Genomic DNA, 20,245 nt, shown 5'->3' on the forward strand with positions numbered 1-20,245 from the left:
CAGCCAACATCTCCTCATTGATGACTGGAGACAAATCCAGGAGTCGGTCTTAACGAGCGCTAACAAGGTCGGCCGGAGCCGACAAGAGCCTCTTGTTAACAAGCCGGCCGACCTTGTTATCGGCAGTTAGCTCTGTAGCAGTACAGTGTGTATGTGCTAACAGGCTAACAGTTGGCTCTGTAGCAGTACAGTGTGTATGTGCTGCTGCTGCAGGAGGTGTTCACTTAGCGATCTCTGTTTGTTTCATAGACTGTATATAAATAAACTTCAGGTCTGTCCCCGCCCATCATGACGTCTTCAAGTTGTGAAATACGTTAACCTGAGGTACTTTATTTTGAAAATGTTTTATTTTGTGTCTGTGCACGACTTCCTGTCCCGAACGATCAGCTCTGTGCTGAATTTATCACGTGGAGGGCTGGAAAATCATAGACATATAAATGACCAATCATAAGAGGCCTGGGGTCAGCCTTGGCCCCGCCCCCAATGTGTCAAAACTCCTCGCTCCGCGCGAGCAGAGCTCCACTGCGAGCGAGCACGGGGGAGAATCTGCTTCACGCGGTTGCTGAATATGTGCGCGAAGATCAAAAAAGTGCACGAAATAATGCGCGTGCAGATGTGTTTTCGCTCGCGCGACTTTTGACACAAATATGACGCCATACAATTGTAGCAGGAATAGTAATGAACTAGAGACTGGACTTCCTGGACACAGATGTTTTTATACTACGATCACTTGACACACATCAACTGCACTCAAGTGATCTCCATTTCACTAACTGTGACACTGCTGGCATTGTTGAATTAGGCCAGTTACTTTAAAGTGGATGAATACTTATGCAATCATTTCTTTTACTTAATATATTTTTAATTAATTGACATTATTTTATTTAAAAAATGTTTTTACTTTGATTTTAAAGAGGGTTTTTTTGCAAATTATTTTTTAAAAGGCAAAATTATATTGACCATGATTTTATGTGTAAAAGCAACAAAAGGGTGAAACATCCAAGGGGTATGAATACTTTTGCAAGCCACTGTATGCCTGAAAGTTTTCGTCATTGTAAAACCAGAATCTAAAGTCGAGGAGCTGCAAACTTTCGTCACCGTAATAAGACTAAAGTGGTGTCATCCAGACCTCAGTGCTCCTTTCTCTCCTCGTCTGTAATTTTACAAAACAAAATTTACATTTTTTTTTGAGCAGCTAAATCCTATTTTAGTCTAGTATCAGTATCTAGTATCAGAGTCAAAATATCTTTAGTTTTTCCAGCCATAATGTAAATATAATATATGCATAGTGTGGAAAACCCTGTTTTTATTTAACTCGAGCACTGTTCTCCTACTTCTATTCCTGAACATTTATCTGACAGCTAGACTAAAACAGAACTTTAACAACATGTCTGTGCTCATGTTTTATATGTGACCAGCTCAACACCTGTCTTGTATTTTCCAGTATAGCTTTAAACACAACACATACAGGTGCACCTCAATAAATTGGAATATCATAGACAGTTTATTTATGTCAGTAATTCAATTCAAAAGTGGAAATAAGACATTATATAGATCCATTACATACAGAATGAAACATTTCATGTCTTCATTTATTTAATTTCTTCTAATTTTAATGATTATGGCTTACATTTAATGAAGACCTAAAATTCAGTGTTTCAAACAAAATTTTAATATTACAAAAGACCAATTTTAAAAATGAGTTTAATATGAAAATGTTTGCCTCTGAAAATATGTCCATCTATATGACTCAATACTTCGTTGGGGCTATTTGACTACAGGAAATGGACTTTTAAATCATATTCTAATGTATTAAGAAGCTCCTGTACATCATCCCAAAATGTTTCCCTGCATCCTTCTCTCTACACAGCCTTGCAGCTTGCAGAACTCTTGCCCCCGGCTGCAGCTGAGCTTTATTTTAATACCTTAAAAACAATGTGCCAGTCGCCTGTAATATTTCCATCCTGATTCCTGTGTTATCTCTGAGTGTGCAGGGCTGCTCCTCCTCTGCTCAGCTCCAGATGTTGGTTCGGGAGATAATTACTCCTCTCTCTCTCTGCGTGTTCTCTCTGCAGGCTCAGAGGAAGCAGCTCTGGGTTGCTCTGATAGAGAAAGCTCTGGCTAAGCTCCACGGCTCCTACTTTGCCCTGCAGGCGGGCCGAGCCATCGAGGGCCTCTCCACACTGACTGGGGCCCCTTGTGAGTCTCTTGCTCTGCAGCTCAGCGCCACCAACCCCAAGGAGGAGCCCATCGACACGGACCTCATCTGGGCCAAAATGCTGAGCTCCAAAGAAGCCGGGTGAGAGTCGGGAAACTATCTGAAGACACTGCAGTTAACACTTAAGTTCCTGTTGAACTCAGGCAGCAACCTCCAGGTCTGAGCAGGGAGGCAAACCAGGAAGTGCCTTAAGCTGCATTCTACCAAAAATTCCAGCAGGAGGTGCTAAGTGTGGCTGCAAAAACTTTTCTGTCCGTTCATTTCAATGCAAAATGAGAAAACTTCTCACTTGATTAATTACCTCAGAATTTTTTTTTAGGACAACACTATGGTCTCAATGGCTAGTAAAAAATCTTCCTCAATATATTTGATGTTCATAGTTCAAATAATGGCCCTATTTAGAAGAAAATAGAAGATAAAGAATTGTATGATTTGGGGCGTGGCTACCTTTGATCACTAACAAGGTGAGCCATCCTCAGGAGAGAAGCTGAACGATGCGTATCCACGGCAACGTGTCAATAAAATTATATATAACGTTATATAGATATAAAAAAGGACGTTTAGCAGTTTGGTCTCATAACATTGACCCTTTCACTTTATTTTTACTTAATGACAGTTTATTTGAACGTTTTGTTCATGAAAAATGCCTTGTTCAGTGTTTGGTTGGACTAATAGACACTCCAAGGAGTCGCTGCTCAGTTTTTTGAGTTAAGTAACGAACATTTAGTTTTTGTTTTTTTGCCAAAGCGAACATCCCAGTTAATGCTCCAGTGAATGCTAACATGAGTCAATCAGGTTGAGGTGTAGAGCAACGTGTACAGTGTCGTCAGATCCCTCTCGCTACTCCACAGTCCAGCTATGGTCAGCTCCCCGTATCGGAAACAAGATGGCGACGAGTGTAACGCTGAACTCGATGCTTCCAACGGGCCACAAACCAACGGGTGATGTCACGGTGACTACCTCCATTATTTAAACAGTCTATGGTTGAACTCTGTCTCTGTGCTGCCAGGTACCTGATGGGGGCGTCCTGTGGAGGCGGGAACATGAAGGTGGATGACTCGGAGTACGAGTCCCTGGGTTTACGGCCGCGACACGCTTACTCTGTGCTGGATGTGCGCGATGTGGACAGCCACAGGTGAGCAGTCAGGTCTGAAAAAGTAAAGGTGGATTAAGTGAAACTCAGTCAGTAACACCGTCTGAATATAAAGCTAATGATAGGGTTAAAATAACATGTAAGCAGTATGTTCAGATGTATATTTATTTATTTATTTATTTACTAGTATTATTTTTTATGACCTTCATTCTGTCTGTTTTAATAATGAAAATATGATAAAAACTTTGATTTAAAAAAAAAAAAATTATTCTCCTCTCCATGACTGAAGAAATCACAATTTTTAAAGCCACCCTTCTTTAACAATCAACACATCAAACAAGCAATAATTTTTTGCTGTTTCATATATATATATATATATATATATATATATATATATATATATGTATATATATATATATATATGTATATGTATATATATATATATATGTATATATATATATATATATGTATATATATATATATATGTATATGTATATATATATATGTATATATATATATGTATATGTATATATATATATATGTATATATATATATATATATGTATATATATATGTATATATATATATATGTATATATATATGTATATATATATATATATATATATATATATATCCAGATTGCTCCAAAGTTACAAAAACAATCACAATATAGGATAATATAAGAAAAACAATATAGGTACCAAATAACAATATATAATATAATTATAACAATATAAAATACATATATATATACATATACACACATATATATATATATATATATTTCCTTTGGGATTAATAAAGTTCTGTCTTATCTTAACTTATCTTTCTGTTACGTCCAGTAATGATCTAGTCAGACGTTTCTCCTCTTAACTCTGAGATTTATGTTGTAGTGAAACATCTCCTGATGCAGAGCTGAGGCAGAGCATCAGCAAATATGTTATTGCTACAAAAACAACAAATGCATGTGTTTTTTCCTCTTTTTTTAAAAATACAAATAAGGAAAACAAACTTTTTAACCCCACCCTTCAGGTAACGATTCAACAATCAACACATCAAACAATCCATAACTTTCTACAATTTTATATAAATATATATATATATATATATATCTTTCTATATTTGTTGAAGTAACTGCAGCGAAACTGAATTTCCCTCCGGGGATCATTAAAGTATTTCTGACTTTTTTTAAATCCTGAAACAGATTCACAAACTGTTAGTCATCAGTGCTTTACTTCCCCCAAATTTAAAATCTGTCTCATGCCTCCTCACAGAGTGGAACAAGCAATCTGTGATATATAACGTCTTTGTTCACCTTCAGCGGTTTCACATTTGTTTTTGCTGTATGTCTAACATCTGCTTCCTTTGTCTGTTTCTTCCTCTGAAGGTTACTGCAGCTGAGGAACCCGTGGGGTCGTTTCTCCTGGACCGGACCCTGGGCGGACGACTGGCCCAGCTGGCCTCCAACCCTGAAGAGGGAGCTGTGTGCTCAGCGGGCCGAGGACGGACTCTTCTGGATGGACTTCTGGGATTTCATCAGGTACATCTGGGGAACGTTCAGTCAACCAATTACCACATGTTTCCTTGCAACAGTGAGTCTCCCACCCTCTGGAACTCCCAAAAAACATCAAACACTCCCCCTCTCTCTCCACCTGCAAGAAATCCCTTCAAACTCCTCCACCAAACTCTCATGGTCTCATCCTCCTGCTCTTCTTTTTTCATAGTTGTTACATTTAACATCCTGCAGACTGATTTATAGTTAAAGGACTTAGAAATGTTTTACTGGGAAATCCAAAGGATGTGAAGTTTATGCATGCACTTTAAATGTGTACTCTAGTTTTTAATTATTATTATTATTATTATTGGTATTATTGTTGGGTATGCCAGAGATGTTACTCAGTCATCACGACAAGTTTGCACATACAACAATCCATACAACATTTCCATTTAAATTAACGTTTTGCATGTTAGTTAAAAAATGGCTGCATCTTTTGAAAATTCTGTCCATTTATTTGACATTCCCAGCTTAAAGTGTGTAATATATTCTGATTGTTTACTTACTTACTTTACATAAGTATATTTATTTATTTACTTTGGTCTCTCACTTAAAAATAACAGCTGTTCTTCAAATAAAGCCCATTAAAAAGGTAAAATAAAAAGCCCAAAAATTCCCAAAGGACGGACGAGAGTTTTAATTAAGATAAGACTTTATTTCTTTATTTTATTTTTTACAGATATTGCACATCAGAGAAAATATGCATGTTAAATAGGTTAAACAGGTTGTTGCTTGTAGTAGTCTGAACATCATTGAATAAATAAGTTTAAATATCCTGAATGGAGTAATGAAAAGTGTTTACTGTGTGCGTGTGCTTGCCCTGGCAGGTACTTTGACTCGGTGGATATCTGTAAGATTCACTCAGACTGGCAGGAGGTGCGAGCGCTGGGCGCGTTCCCCAGAGGAGCTGACGTCCCGGTGACGTTGGTGTCCATCACGGTGCTGGAGAGGACGGCCATGGAGCTGGTGCTGTTCCAACAGGGCAGCAGGTGGGACTGCAACTACACTACTCACAACTTTAAATCAGACAGAGACAGGAAGTCTTTATATCAATTGCTGTAAGGTTTTATAATGCACAAAAATAACTTTGCACTTATGTATGTATGTAAGTATGTAAGCATCCATCCATCCATCCATCCATCCAACTATCCACACATCCATCCACCCATCCATCCATCTATCCATCTATCCATCCATCCAACCATCCACCTATCCATCAATCCATCCAACCATCCATACATCCATCCACCCATCCATCCATCTATCCATCTATCCATCCATCAATCCACACATCCATCCATCCATCTACACATTCATCCATCCATCATCTATCCATCTATCCATCCATCCGACCTAAAATCTGTCCAACACAGTGCAGATTTTACGTCTTTTATTTAGTATCAGCATCACAAAGTAAATTAAATAATGCAAGAACACCATCACTGCAGGGAATATGGCTCAAAATTCTTCTAGACATGTTTGTAGAACACTAAAATACTGACAGTTTTCCTCATTGTAAAACCAGAATCTAAAGACCTGAAGCTGCAAACTTTCCTGCCCTTAATAAGAATAAAGTGGTGTTATCCACTTTATTGGTGTTTTTTCTTTTTTTGACTGGCTAAATCCTGTTTGTTGTCTAAACAGAGTATCAGAGTCAAAAGATCATCAGTTTTTCCAGTCATACTATAAATATATTAGCTGATAAAGACGGCTGCAGACTGAACTGGTCTCCGTCTCTGTGTCCTCAGGCGCTGGGACACAGCAGAGAGCCACCTGTTGGATCTGTGCGTGCTGTTGTTTCGGGTTTCCTACGACAGCTCGGGGACGCCCGCGCTCGGCCGCCTGCTGGCTCACAGCCGGCGCTCCGTCAGGAGGTTCGTGGGCTGCGACGTGATGCTGGAGCCGGGCGAGTACGCCGTGCTCTGCTGCGCCTTCAACCACTGGAGCAGCAACGACACGGAGGGGATGGGTGAGAGCGCGACACTCAGGAGGGTTTAAAGGAGATTTTTATGATCAGCAGTGGAAGAAGTATTCAGATCTTTACTGCAGTAAAAGTATTAAAACCCCACTGTGAAATTACTCCACTACAGTAAAAGTCCTGTGTCGACCATCTTGAAAAATGGCCTCCATCTTGAAATTTCAAATGTCTCGGACAATTTTCTTGTCAACTGACCCATGGAGAATGTTCATGCCAATTTTCACGCTTGTATCATAAACTGAACGATTATATCACTTAGCCGCTCCACTAAGAGAGCAAAGTCTCTAGAGGAAAAAAACCAATGTCATGTGTGTAAATGACTGTTGTGTCGTTCCAGCGAGCTGCAGCCGTTCAGAGGCTCCTGGTTACACGCTGGCGGTCTACAGCTCCAGACTGCTGATGGTGGAGCAGGTCAGCGCCTCCAACACCACCATCGCCGACGCCATCATCCAGCTGACGGAGACTAAAGGAGAGAGGCACGAGGTAACGATGCATTCACTGTCAGTTTGTAAATCACTGTGGCCAAGTGAGGTTTACTTAAGGGATTGTGTTCAGGTAGTAAATCCATATTAAAGACACGTCCTGGATTGAGGATGACATGTTGAGAAAAATTCTCCTTCTTCTTCAGCTAAAAAAAACTTTAAGAACCCTCTTGGATCAGCAGGAAAATCCTGGTCTGCCAGGACAGCCACGCTACAAACACATGATGATCTTATAGAATATGATGCATTAAACTACCCAACAGTACACTTTAATGAGGTTTTACAGGACTATAACCTGTCGTGGAGTTCCTCCACAGTGAGTTCTCAGTAGTTTTCCAGCAGTAAAGGATCTGAATACTTCACCTCATCCGCAGGGTCGTGAGGGGATGACCTGCTACTACCTGACCCACGGCTGGGCGGGGCTCATCGTCATGGTGGAGAACAGACACCCGAGACATCACCTCCACGTGTCGTGTGACTGCAGCGACAGCTTCAACGTGGTGTCGACGCGCAGCAGCCTGAAAACCATCGACAGCATCCCTCCGCTGCACAGGTTCACTGCAGCCGCATCATCACATGACTCAGTGTTTCAGATTCCTACAGAGAGAGAGAGAGGAAAAGCCAAAGAGTAGCTGATGATTGTCTGTTTCATGTCATTATGTTATATCGAAGTTAGCTGCTGCCACATAACTTTGCACGTGAATGAAGCTTGTATTGAACCAGTGAATTACTATATTAACCTTCTGTTCATTTTTATAGATAGTCAGATATAAGGTCACCTTACAAAAAACATGAGAAAAAAACTCACAAATTGTCAAGAAGAAAAATCACAAATTTACAAGAAAAGAGTTTTAAAAAATTCGGGGGAGAAAAAAAACACAAATTTAAGAGAAAAAATTTAAATGTATGTTTAAAAAAATCATAAATTTAGGAGGAAAAAAAATCTGAAAAAGTGTTAGCTCTTTCCTTCACAGATTCTGGACATTTGTTGACATAAAGCTCAGAGTGAAGAAACCGAACCAGAGGAGACACTGAGAGTCCATAAGGCTTTATATTATTATATGTGGAAGACACCTAAATCCACCGTTCTGTCACACACTTAGCAGAGTGTAATATTTACCGAGCAGAAACGTCCTGCTGTTGTGTTCACTCTCGTTTTCGGGATCGTAGTCTGTCTTGAACATGCACGGTCAGATTTGGAACTGATAAAAAGGGTTTTTGAAAAGCTGATCCTGGAGCATGTTGGATGTGAATGAGGCTCCGTCTCTCTCTCAGACAGGTGCTGGTGGTTTTGTCTCAGCTGGAGGGAAACGCCGGCTTCTCCATCACTCACCGGTTGGCTCACCGGAAGGCCGTCCAGGCGTCTCTGGGGAACTGGAGTCCCTCCAAGGCCACACACAGCCCCGCCCTGAGCCCCGAGACGGCAGGTCTGCACCAGCCCCGGCCCCTCTGACCGCTGACGGGAACACGAGTAAAAGACAAAAGATCCGTTTCACACACGACACACGAGATCTCAGCACGGAGGCAGCTTCTTTAAAGGGACCGTCCTAAACAGCACATTCACCAGAAATACATGTTATTAAAGTCAGAGCTCCTCAGAGACAGAAAGAACCTCACTGGGCACAACAAACCGCCACGCAGCTTTTTATAGTTTACTAAAATTGACAAATAACATGTTACAATTTTACTTTAATTTAATAACAAGTTACAAATTTACGAGAAAAAAGTGACAAATTTATGGGGAAAAGTGACAAATTTCCAAGAAGACAAATCACAAATTTACGAGAAAAAAGTTAAAACTATACAAGAAACAAATCATAAATTTACAAGAAAAAAATTGACAAATTTACGAGAAGAAAAATCACAAATTTACAGGAAAAAGTTACAAATTTACAAGAAAAAAGTGACAAATTTACAATAAGAAAATATACAGCTTTTTATAGTTTACTTCCACAGTAAATATGTTCCAACATCTTTCACTGGAACTTTTTAAATTGTTAAAAGTAATCTCCATGAATTATGTTCGCTCATATTCTGTGGCGATTCAAACATGTTTATTAAACAGTATTTTTCTGCTTCATCTCATCAATATAGTTTAAATTTTTATCTTTATGCACAACATTGCATAACAACGACTCAGATAACTTGGATATATTAAACATTAGTGTTAAAAAAATACAATTAAACGATACATTTAAAATAACTACATTCAATGAATAAGATTTAAATGAATAAAAAATGCACAAATCTAATGTGTCTTCCTGCATTAATATGCACCCTAATCTAATTTACATGCAACATATTTATTCAGGCATAAGTTTATTTATAAATTAGTTGTTCATTAAACATGATTTTAATTTCTGGAGGAAATTTGTATTTTATTTAATTTTTATGCAAACATTGTCACATTTTGGTCAACGACTCAACTAACTTGTATATATTAAACATTAGTGTTAAAAAAATACAATTAAACAATTCATTTTTAAATAAATACATTCAATTATATAAAATGCATTTAAAAAATCACAAATCAAATGTATCTTCCTGCATTAATATGCACCATAATCAGATTTACTTCCAACATATTAATTCAGGCATCAGTTTATTAATAAATTAGTTATTCATTAAACATGATTTTCATGCTTTATTTCATGGTTGGAAGAAAATTTGTATTTTATTTTGAATTTTTGTGGAAACATTGTCACATTTTGGTCAATAACTAAAACTGTCATGTATCAGACTCGCAGCTTCCTGAGATTCTGAGCTGATTAATTATTATTATTATTATATGTCCTTTTTTTTCAAATTAACAAGAAAAAATGTATGGCGAAAAAGTGACATTTATGGGGGAAAAGTGACACATTTTCAAGAAAAATCACAAATTTACAAGAAAAATGTGATTAAGTAATTCATTATTATATGTCTTTTTTCCTAAGCTACCTGAGTCTGTCCTACCTACGACTAGCCGTCCGCTCCACAGCGAGCAGGTGGTCGGATAAGATAAATTCAACTCTAACTTCCTTCAGAAACACTGCCTGTTTAAATGAATGTTTTTAGCACTTTTCTGCTTTATCTGCCTAGTTTAAAACGTGTTGGAAGTTACATGCAATAAGTTACATTACTGTGAAATTATTGAAATAGTTACATTAGTAATTATATTTAAAACAGGGTAACTAGTAATCTGTAACCTATGACATCATGAAAGTAACCTTCCACACACTAACCAAACCATCAAATCATGACTTAGTTTGACAGACGATCGATCAATTCTCTCAACATGTATTCAATGAATTAAAAGTGAAAACAAACTCCGAGTTCCTGATTATTCTGTTTTAGGCATGACTATTAATTATTTACCCAAATTCTGCAGACTAAACAAAAAAACCTTTCAGCAGGCAGGTAGAGATCTGTTTGTTCTTTTTAAGAATAAAATCAGAAAGTCATTTAAAGCCAAACTACAAATACAAAACACAGTTTAAATGTTTTAATTTTAGAAACATAAATCACATTTTCAGGCCTCTGTGCTGCCTGTCACTGCTGTGTGTCAGAGCTGTTGTTGTGAGAAACATTAAGATCACAGTGGTAAATGTATATAAATATACAAACTTGATATAATATACTTAATTTATTGTCTAAATATAGACTTTTTGCATTTTAATAATTTTTTTTATTTATTTATAATTTTCATTGTATTGACACATTTACAACACACAAGCTCTCACAGAGAACACATTATACAGTAAAATTTAAATTAAAAAAAATTCAAGTAAAGGCAATATAAAAAACAATATTCAGGGTTATTATATACAAATGTACATAATTTTGTGAAAACAATCGTATTCAAATCATAAGGAATATATAAAAAAGGAAAAAAAAACAAAGGAGCAAGGACTTCAAATAAAGGGAATTAAATTAGATTAAAGTGATGAGAAAATTGATTTGAAATAATTCATAAACCAAACAAAGGAGGATTTACAATTTTTCTATTTTCAGAAACAGGTGATTTTAAATTGTCAATATCAAAAAGGGATTTTTAAAAAAAATCAAATTGTATCTATTTCAAGGGATTTTTAACGCCTATCCACAGGACAAAACATGTTCTAATTCTAATGTTTCATCTTCCACATTACAAAATGTAAAGGTGAGAAATTTACAAGAAAAAAATCACAAATTTACAAGAAAAAATTTACGAATTAACGAGGAAAAGGGGACAAATTTACAAGAAAAATCATAAATTAACAAGAAAAAAATTGACGAATTAACAAGAAAAATGTCAAATGTACAAGAAAAATAAATCACAAATTTATGAGAAAAAAGTGACAAATTTACGAGAAAAATTTACAATTTTATGAGAAAAGAAATCACAAATTTATGGGGAAAAGTGACAAATTTCCAAAAGAAAAAATCAACAATTTATGAGAAAAAAGTGACAAATTTCCAAGAAGAAAAATCACAAAATTACTAGTAAAAAAGTTACAAATTTATGAGAAGAAGAATCACAAATTTACAAGAAGAAAATTGACAAATTAATGAGAAAAAAGTGTCAAATTTACAACAACGAAAAAAAATCACAAATTTACTAGTAAAAAAATTACAAATTTAGGAGGAAAAAAACAGTCAAATTTACAACAAAAAAAACCCACATTTACAGAATAAAAAAAAAATCACAATTTAGGCGAAATAAAAACTGTGTCAGCTCTTTCCATCACAGATTCTGGACATTTGTTTACATAAAGCTCAGAGTTAAGAAACCACATTGGGTGTGAATGAGAAAGTGAGATTGTTTTCTGTCTTCTGTCAGCTCTGCCTCCAACAACAGAAGCTGCACATTCCTCCACAGAGACATTTAGAAAGAGATCCTGTTAGTGAACACATGATGCACTTTATATTCCACCAACACATTTCAGATCACAGGCTGGTCTTCAGGTCCAAACTGTCTTAATTGCACTGGTGATAGATGAGTAGAAGTTTAGTTAGTTGTGTCTGAACTGGCTGCCAAGAATATTCACAGTAATAACGAACATGGTGTTTATTCTCCTCAGTATTTTCTCAGTCTTAATACTTCATGTTGGATGTTTAGATAACGTTTCAGAGTGGAGACTGGCTGTGTGTGAAAGCATTAGCACTTTATGAACTTTAAACTATGCTGGACTCTTGTGTTTTGAAAATGAACATTGGAGAATTTCTTTTTTTGTGCTTATTAATCCAAAACATTATTATTGTTAGAAATATAAAAATATAAACTATGCAAATGTTTGAAACCTGTTATGATGCTTCCTCAATTAAATCATGTACAACTCTTTATCTGTTGTATTTCTGGGGGTTAGATTATTTTATTGTTTATATGTATTCATTTTATTTTTTGAATTTTTGTTTATTCATTTATTTGTGTTCATATTTATTTTATTTATTTTGTTTTCATGTTTAATTTATATTTTTTTGTGGTTTTATTTATTTTATGTTTTTATATACTTTGTTTTAATATTCATTTGTTTTTTTAAATTTCCTTATTTTGTGGGTGGTGGCTGTTATTTATATTTATTTATTTATTTATTATGTCTTTTTTTTATTTGAATTTATTTATTTTGTGGTTTTATTTATTTTCTTTGTCGTTTTTGTGGGTTTTATTTTATTTTGTAGGGGTGCATGTTTTTAATAAATATTTATTTAGTGTTCAGATATATTTGTTTGGTATGTTGTTGTTGTTGTTGTTTCTACATTTTATGATTTTGTTTTTATTTTTGTATGTTTATTTTTATATATTTTGGTTTTAATTATTTGGGAGTGCATGTTTTATTTTATATTTTTATTTAGTATTTAGATATATTTGTTTTGTACATTTTTTAAATCTATTTTGTAATTTTTTGTATGTTTATTCTTTATTTGTTTTGTGTTTATATTGTATTTACTTATTCATCAATAGAATAAAAAAAACGCTGTCACTGTTGACGTTGGGCGTGTCTACCGATGACGCGTTTTACGTCACAGATCAAAACCAAAACATCTGTTGGCAAGACAACTTGCAGCTAGGTAGTTAGCCACCTAGCTACCTCACAGAAACAGCTAATTATTTAAAATATTTTTAATTTCATCACCACATCAGTCCGGGTGGTGAAACAGCAGATACACAGGTATGTGACTGTAACGTTATTAATTATGTATAAACGTTTTATTTGTCGTGTCGTAATGAAATAATGTTAAATACAGTTAGCATCTTCGACATCATCAGAGGCAGCTAACGTTAGCTATAGGTTAGCTTTGATTCCCGCGAACAGCTTTAATCTCGTTAAATATAGAATAAATAAATAAATGTTTGTTTTGTCAGCAGAAATATACAATCATAATTAATAGCATGTTAACATAAAACCAGGTAGAGGAGAGACCTGAACCCGCAGCACCGTCAGAGAGGCTGAGCCAGACTCTTCCATCTTTTTCACGTGTTAAATGTTCAATAACGCAGCTTGCAGGTGATATGCCGCACAAGTGTGACGGTAACATTCATTTCGGCTCATATTTTAGGTTCAAATTCGGTCCTGATGCGGCTGGAGGCAGGTCGGTAGCGGTCCGGTCCAGGGCGGCCCATGTCGGTGTCAGCACCTCCTCCTGGTTCCTCCCTCAGCACTGTTAGCATAACTTCATTTTAGAAAAGGAAATCAGGCAATTTAATGATTATAATTTCAAGTGCACAGGATTATATTATTTATAATATCGTCCCACTGTTAAAATGATCGCCTATGTAATTTTTTGTCTAAATTTTTTTTTTTGCCTAAATCATCTCCTCATGACGCCGGCCACCTATGGTAAAATCGCCTACATCCTCAGTTGATCAAATCTGTTATTTTATCCCTTTAAGATAATGGCCTATGTCAAGTGTGTGACTTTAGTGGATTTATTATGTCAAATAAAATGTCACTTAAGCAATTTTTGAAGATGCCTTTGTGACTTAAGCAAGATATGGTAACACTTTATTTTGAAGGAGTCTACATAAGAGTGACATGAGCGTGTCATAAACATGACATGGGATGTGTGTGACTTGCCTAAGTCATTTATTTCTCTTAAGTTACATAATTTACACACAGTGTTATTACAATGCCAATAGCCATCCTTTATGAGTGAAATGGTCAATAAATGTCACATGTTACACTTTTGGTGAAGTTTTTTGTGTTTCCTGCAAAACTTGAAAAAATGAGTTAGGCGATTATTTTAACAGGGTGACGATCTATGTTGTTGCCCTTCACATCTACAGATTACATTAATATTTAAATTAGAATCAAATTAATGAAAAATAAAACGATATACAGTCATGGAAGAAATTATTAGAGCACCCTTGTTTTCTCTAGTATCTTGTTCATTTTAATGCCTGATACAACTAAAGGTACAATTGTTTGGACTAATATGATAATAACAAAAATAGCTGATAAGAGTTTAATTTAGGAGCTGATTTCAGCTCTTAAATTAAACTCTTGTCAGCTATTTTTGTTATCATTAAATTTGTCCAAATAAATGAACCTCTAGTTGTACCAGGCACATTCATCTACAAAACCTAATATTTTTCCAACATGCACATGGTGTTTACATAGAATGCAATGTTAAAACTGTCTCCCCTAGAATGGCTTATATGTAAGTCAAGAGAGAGAATACATGTTTTTTCTGTAATGAAAGTTATAAAACGTACTGTCATTTTGTCACTATGTTTTCATGTCAACAATGAGTTGTTTATTAGAAACTCGGGCATGAAGTCAGATCTCCTGCAGAAAATCATCACTTCTCTTCTGTCAGACTATGTTACAGAGAGCAAACTGCGGTTATTAAGCCACTTTTTATAAAGAATCTCTTATTAAACACTGTCTTGGCCCTGTTTTCCATTCAGGATTTCAGCTACTTCACATCTCTGATTTCTCCCTGTTGGCTCCTAAAAAATCTGTTTCTGATCTTGTCTCAGCAGTTTCTGTCCCGTCCCGTCGGCTCTGAGCGTCACGATAGGGAAGCAGAGTGAAGAAGAGGCAGCTGCTGGCGGCGCAGCGAGCCTGGTGGACAAAATGTCAGAAAGCCCGGAGAAGAGTGCCTCGGTGTCGGCTCAGGAGCTGAAGGAGCAGGGCAACCGGCTGTTTCTCAGCCGCAAGTACCTGGAGGCTGCCGCCTGCTACAGCAAAGCCATCGTAAGTGACTCAGTGTCTAAGTTTCTCCTCAAGATTTCTCTTAAAGCTGCTATGTTTCTGCCTTAGTGGCTTAAAGGTTTACTGTGCAACTCTTCTGTATTAAAATGTCTAAAAATGACGAGACTAGGGATGCACAGATCGAGAAATTCTGGTCTGATAAAGATGTTTAAATTAGCGATTTAAAAACTAATAACTAGGCTTAAGCTGTATTATTCCAGGGTATTTAGAAAGAAAAATGGATGTGTAATACACAGCAGCTGCCACCAGACGTCACTGTCTCTGCAGTTTAACTGAGAAACATGGCGACCTGCAGGACTAAAACTAAAATGACTCTGTTCCTGTTTTGAGTTTAATCCTGATGATAAATGGTAGATGGCCAACACGGACCAAGCTGCTTTATGGGTGATATTTGGCATTTGATTTTTAAAGTTTAATGGACTGCCTCCAAAGAACACAAATTCCGTTATATACCATATATAGCCTCGTGAAGTCTTGGAAAGGTATGAGACTAAAACAGACCTTAGTGAGAGATGGCCAGATGTGATTTTTTTGTTGTTGTCACTAAAATCCAGACTTACCATAAGTTTAATTTATTCATGTTTCAGTGCCACAACATGAGAACATGAGAGCGTGTGTGTGTCTGTGTGTGTGTGTGTGTGTGTGTGTGTGTGTGTGTGTGTGAGACTGGGTGTGTCTGTGTGTGTGTGTCTTTGAGGAAAGGAACAATTTGTTGTTGTTTTTTGTGGAGTTTCTTCTAAAGTTGATTTGGATCTTCACTGAGACTAAAACAGACGTAGTGAGAGGATCGGGTGTCTGAGAGCTTCAGTTTGGGATCCTAGCTCTGTGTTTGTTTCTGTTCCTTCTGTCAGAGTCACAGTCCGTGCGTGCCTGCCTACTACACCAACCGGGCACTGTGCTACGTGAAGCTGCAGCAGTACGACACGGCGCTGGCCGACTGCCGCCACGCTCTGGAGCTGGACGGCCAGTCGGTGAAGGCTCACTTCTTCATGGGTCAGTGTCATCTGGAGATGGAGAGCTACGACGAGGCCATCGGCAACCTGCAGAGAGGTAGAAAGAGCTCAGGTGCTTTTTTATTTACGCTTTGTTTAATGTTAGTTAAAATCCTGTTTACGGCTGTTTTTCCAGCCTATAACCTGGCGAAGGAGCAGCGTCTGAACTTTGGAGATGACATCCCCAGCGCCCTGCGGATTGCCAAGAAGAAACGCTGGAACAACCTGGAGGAGAGGAGGATCAACCAGGAGAGCGAGCTGCACGCCTACCTCACCAGACTGATCCTCGCCGAGAAAAACAGGCAGGTCAACAACAACAACAACAACAACAACAACAACACAGGGATCCACCTGCTCCTGTTCCTGTAAAGTGAACTGTGTGTGTGTGTGTGTGTGTGTGTGTGTGCCTATGTGTCTGTGTGTGTTGTGTGTGTTTCTGTCTGTCTGTCTGTCTGTTTGTTTGTCTGTGCATGTGTCTGTGTGTGTGTCTGTGTGTGTATCTCTGTCTATGTGTGTGTGTCTGTGTGTGTATCTCTGTCTATGTGTGTGTGTCTGTGTTCCCTGCAGAGAGCTTGATGGTTGCCGACAGAAACAAGAAGACGACGGCAGAATCCAACACAATCCAAACGAGATCCACACAAAACATGTAGGTCTTTTTTCTGTAACAACAGGAAGGTTTCAACATTTAGTTTGTTAAAAACAACCATCAGATCTGGTAAAGTTGTTAGTTTTGAGGCATTCCTGAAGAATGTTTGTGTCTTTGCAGGACAAGTTCCTGTCGGACATGGAGGAGCTGTTCTGTCAGGTGGACGAGAAGAGGAAGGTCAGAGCAGCAACACGCTCCCCTCTCTCTCCCAGACATCACATCCATTACAGTGATTTACAGTAAATGTGATTGTGTCGACAGAAGCGAGAGATCCCAGACTTCCTGTGTGGAAAGATCAGCTTCGAGCTGATGAGGGAGCCGTGCATCACGCCCAGCGGAGTCACCTACGACAGGAAGGACATCGAGGAGCACCTTCAGGTAAAAACTTCAGAAAAACAACTGATGGCAAGCTGCAGAAATACTCTGTTACAAGTTAACGTCTTCAAGTTTAATCAGAAGTTAAAATATAACAAGTATAATAATGTTGCTGCAGGCTGAGACTCTCTAATGACATTATATTGTTTATGATATTATTAGATTATTGATGTGAAATAAATATATATTGCAATGATATCAATCCTGAAATCAATAAATATAATAATAATAAATATATAATATTAAAAAGTACTTATTTACTATACTATTTCAGGGGACTTTTTGTTTCATAATTCCACATTTATTACATAAAATACCCTGAAATGATAATTCCATCTTCCATCTTATGTATGAAAAGCGCTTTATAAATAAAGTTTGATTGATTGATTGATTGAAATAAATACAGTTATTCAATTAATTTATTTTTCTTATCCGTGCCTCATTAATTTATTTTTTAGGATTTATTTAAAAATTCCACATTTATTTATTTTATTAATATTTATTATTTTCCCTTGAAATGAATACACATGAAATTATGAAATAAAAATACCCTGAAATCATTATTTCTTTATTATCTTCATTATTATTTTCCCTTGAAATTAAGTAATTAACCTGCGATTATGAAATAAAACTCCCCTTAAAATAAAAGTAGTTCTGTGAAAAAATGTAGATTTATTTATGTATTTATTGCCTCATTTATTATTATTTCAGGATTTATTTCGTTGCCATATTTATTTATTATTTACATATCCATATGTAAAGGATAGCTTCTCGAAATTGGGATATTAAGGAAATAAAAGAAATTAAAGGAAATTTTTGTTTTTCTCCTGCAGCGAGTCGGTCACTTCGACCCGGTGACGCGCTCGCCGCTGACCCAGGATCAGCTCATCCCCAACCTCGCCATGAAGGAAGTCATCGATGCTTTTATTTTGGAGAACGGCTGGGTGGAGGACTACTGACCGCTGATGAGAGACAAGGGAAGTCAAATCTGACCGAGTCAGACGGTTTCAGAGGGTTTCAGGCTGTTTCTGTGGTCGTTGGTCTGATTTAAGTTAAAAAAAAATCTCAAACAAATCACACGCTATTAAACTGAAACGCCTCGATTTTACAGTTTGATTGTCAGCATCCTGGAAACTTTACTCCCTGAAAAATCCCCTAAAGTTATAAAGTGTTTTAAAGAGCCAAAGAAGATAAACAAATACAGATAAATGAATGTAAAAACCGATAAAATCAAAGTTATAGAATCCAAATAAAAGCCAAAGAAAACAAATTAATTTTCAGAGAAGCTCCACTAGAGGGCGCTGTGGTTTAACCTGAAAACACCACGTTAATAAAGTATTAAAATACTCTGTGACCAGTAAAAGGCATTTAAAATTTGACTTATAAGTTGAATTGTGCACAAAAATGTATGTTTCAGAAATATAAGCACTCATCGTACGGAGTCATATTATTCTATTTATTTTTTATTGTTTTTTTTTCTCATTTTATTTTATTTTTTATCCGCCCATTTCCAGACACGTAAAATGTACGTTGGTAAATCCTTCTATACATTAAATAAATAAATAATGTAAATGAAATAAGAGAGATAGTTTTATGGATATTAAAAATCTAAGTAAAGTTAAAAAAGAATATTAAATAAAATGCAATTTTCAATGATAAAAGTCTATAATAAATGTGAAGACACACGGTACCATCATTTTTTTTTTATTAATTGTTTGTATTTTTTTTTCTAAAAGGAGAGGCATAATTATGCAGTGATATTACATACAGCTAATTTAACCTATTTTATATATATTTTTAATTAATAGCAATGCATCATTTTTATTAGTTTGTATGTTTTGTTGTTAAAAATCCAAATTTAAAGAGTAACTTGGAACCAAAACTGTCAGATAAATGTGAAAGTATAAAACGGGATCAAATGAAAATACTGTAATTGAGTTTAATGTAGATTTGATGATAAATCTTAATAAAGTTCATCATGAAATCCAAACACGCAGCATTAGAGGATAAGAAAAGGTTCAGACGAGACCTCGCTGCACTTTTAATATATTATATATTTTTAAAATAGATCCTGAAAAAAAAGCACTTTAAGTCAAATCCTCAAAGTTTAAGGACAAAATTATTTAAATTATATTAAAAAGTTCTCATCAGATCATCATCAAACACAATAGTCTCCATCAAATTCTGTGAATATGTAAATATTTTTAATTTTGAAAGTTGGACACAAAATGTTTCACCTGTGTGAATCTCATACTCGACTCTGATTGGCTCCAGACGAGCTGTGATGTCTGCTAATAAGAAGCCTAAATCAGATAATTAACCATTATACAGTCATGGAAAATATTATTAGACCACCCTTTTTCTTAAATGTCTTGTTCATTTTAATGCCTGGTACAACTAAAGGTACATTTGTTTGGACAAATATAATGATAACAACAAAAACATCTGATTAGAGTTTAATTTAAGAGCTGATATCCAGACATTTTCCATGGTTTTATTGATAATAACCAAAGTCAGTGAAAAAACATGGAAAATGTCTAGATATCAGCTCTTAAATTAAACTCTTATCAGCTGTTTTTGTTGTTATCATTATATTTGTCCAAACAAATGTACATTTAGTTGTACCAGGCATTAAAATGATCAAGAAACTGAAGAAAACAAGGGTGGTCTAATCATTTTTACATGACTGTATATATCAATAAAATCTTGTGATTTCTATTTAAAAACAAG

The 20,245-nt window shown here is 36.1% G+C and overlaps 2 protein-coding genes across 3 annotated transcripts in view; both read left to right on the top strand.

Moving 5' to 3' along the window:
* LOC131983292 (calpain-15-like) overlaps nt 1-9,906 on the top strand; it is a 31,455-nt gene extending 21,549 nt beyond the window's left edge. Inside the window, exons 6-13 of the mRNA XM_059348001.1 lie at nt 2,076-2,299; nt 3,228-3,353; nt 4,698-4,850; nt 5,693-5,854; nt 6,614-6,834; nt 7,181-7,326; nt 7,700-7,878; nt 8,601-9,906. Coding sequence (XP_059203984.1) covers nt 2,076-2,299; nt 3,228-3,353; nt 4,698-4,850; nt 5,693-5,854; nt 6,614-6,834; nt 7,181-7,326; nt 7,700-7,878; nt 8,601-8,778 — 1,389 coding nt within the window. The 3' untranslated portion in view covers nt 8,779-9,906. The remainder of the gene's footprint in view (nt 1-2,075; nt 2,300-3,227; nt 3,354-4,697; nt 4,851-5,692; nt 5,855-6,613; nt 6,835-7,180; nt 7,327-7,699; nt 7,879-8,600) is intronic.
* Nucleotides 9,907-9,990: 84 nt separating this feature from the next.
* LOC131983291 (E3 ubiquitin-protein ligase CHIP-like) lies at nt 9,991-19,806 on the top strand. Of its 2 annotated transcripts, none has more exons than XM_059347999.1 (8): nt 9,991-13,456; nt 15,268-15,484; nt 16,354-16,552; nt 16,631-16,800; nt 17,066-17,140; nt 17,261-17,317; nt 17,402-17,518; nt 18,349-19,806. In XM_059347999.1, exons 2-8 carry the CDS (start codon nt 15,365-15,367, stop codon nt 18,472-18,474), a joined length of 864 nt encoding a protein of 287 aa, XP_059203982.1. In that variant the 5' UTR covers nt 9,991-13,456; nt 15,268-15,364; the 3' UTR covers nt 18,475-19,806. The 2 variants fall into 2 exon arrangements, with proteins under 2 accessions (XP_059203982.1, XP_059203983.1); XM_059348000.1 differs by having other exon boundaries at nt 15,271-15,484.
* Nucleotides 19,807-20,245: the final 439 nt, after the last annotated feature.

The sequence above is a fragment of the Centropristis striata genome, chromosome 13, assembly GCF_030273125.1.
Source record: "Centropristis striata isolate RG_2023a ecotype Rhode Island chromosome 13, C.striata_1.0, whole genome shotgun sequence".
Taxonomy (NCBI): domain Eukaryota; kingdom Metazoa; phylum Chordata; class Actinopteri; order Perciformes; family Serranidae; genus Centropristis; species Centropristis striata.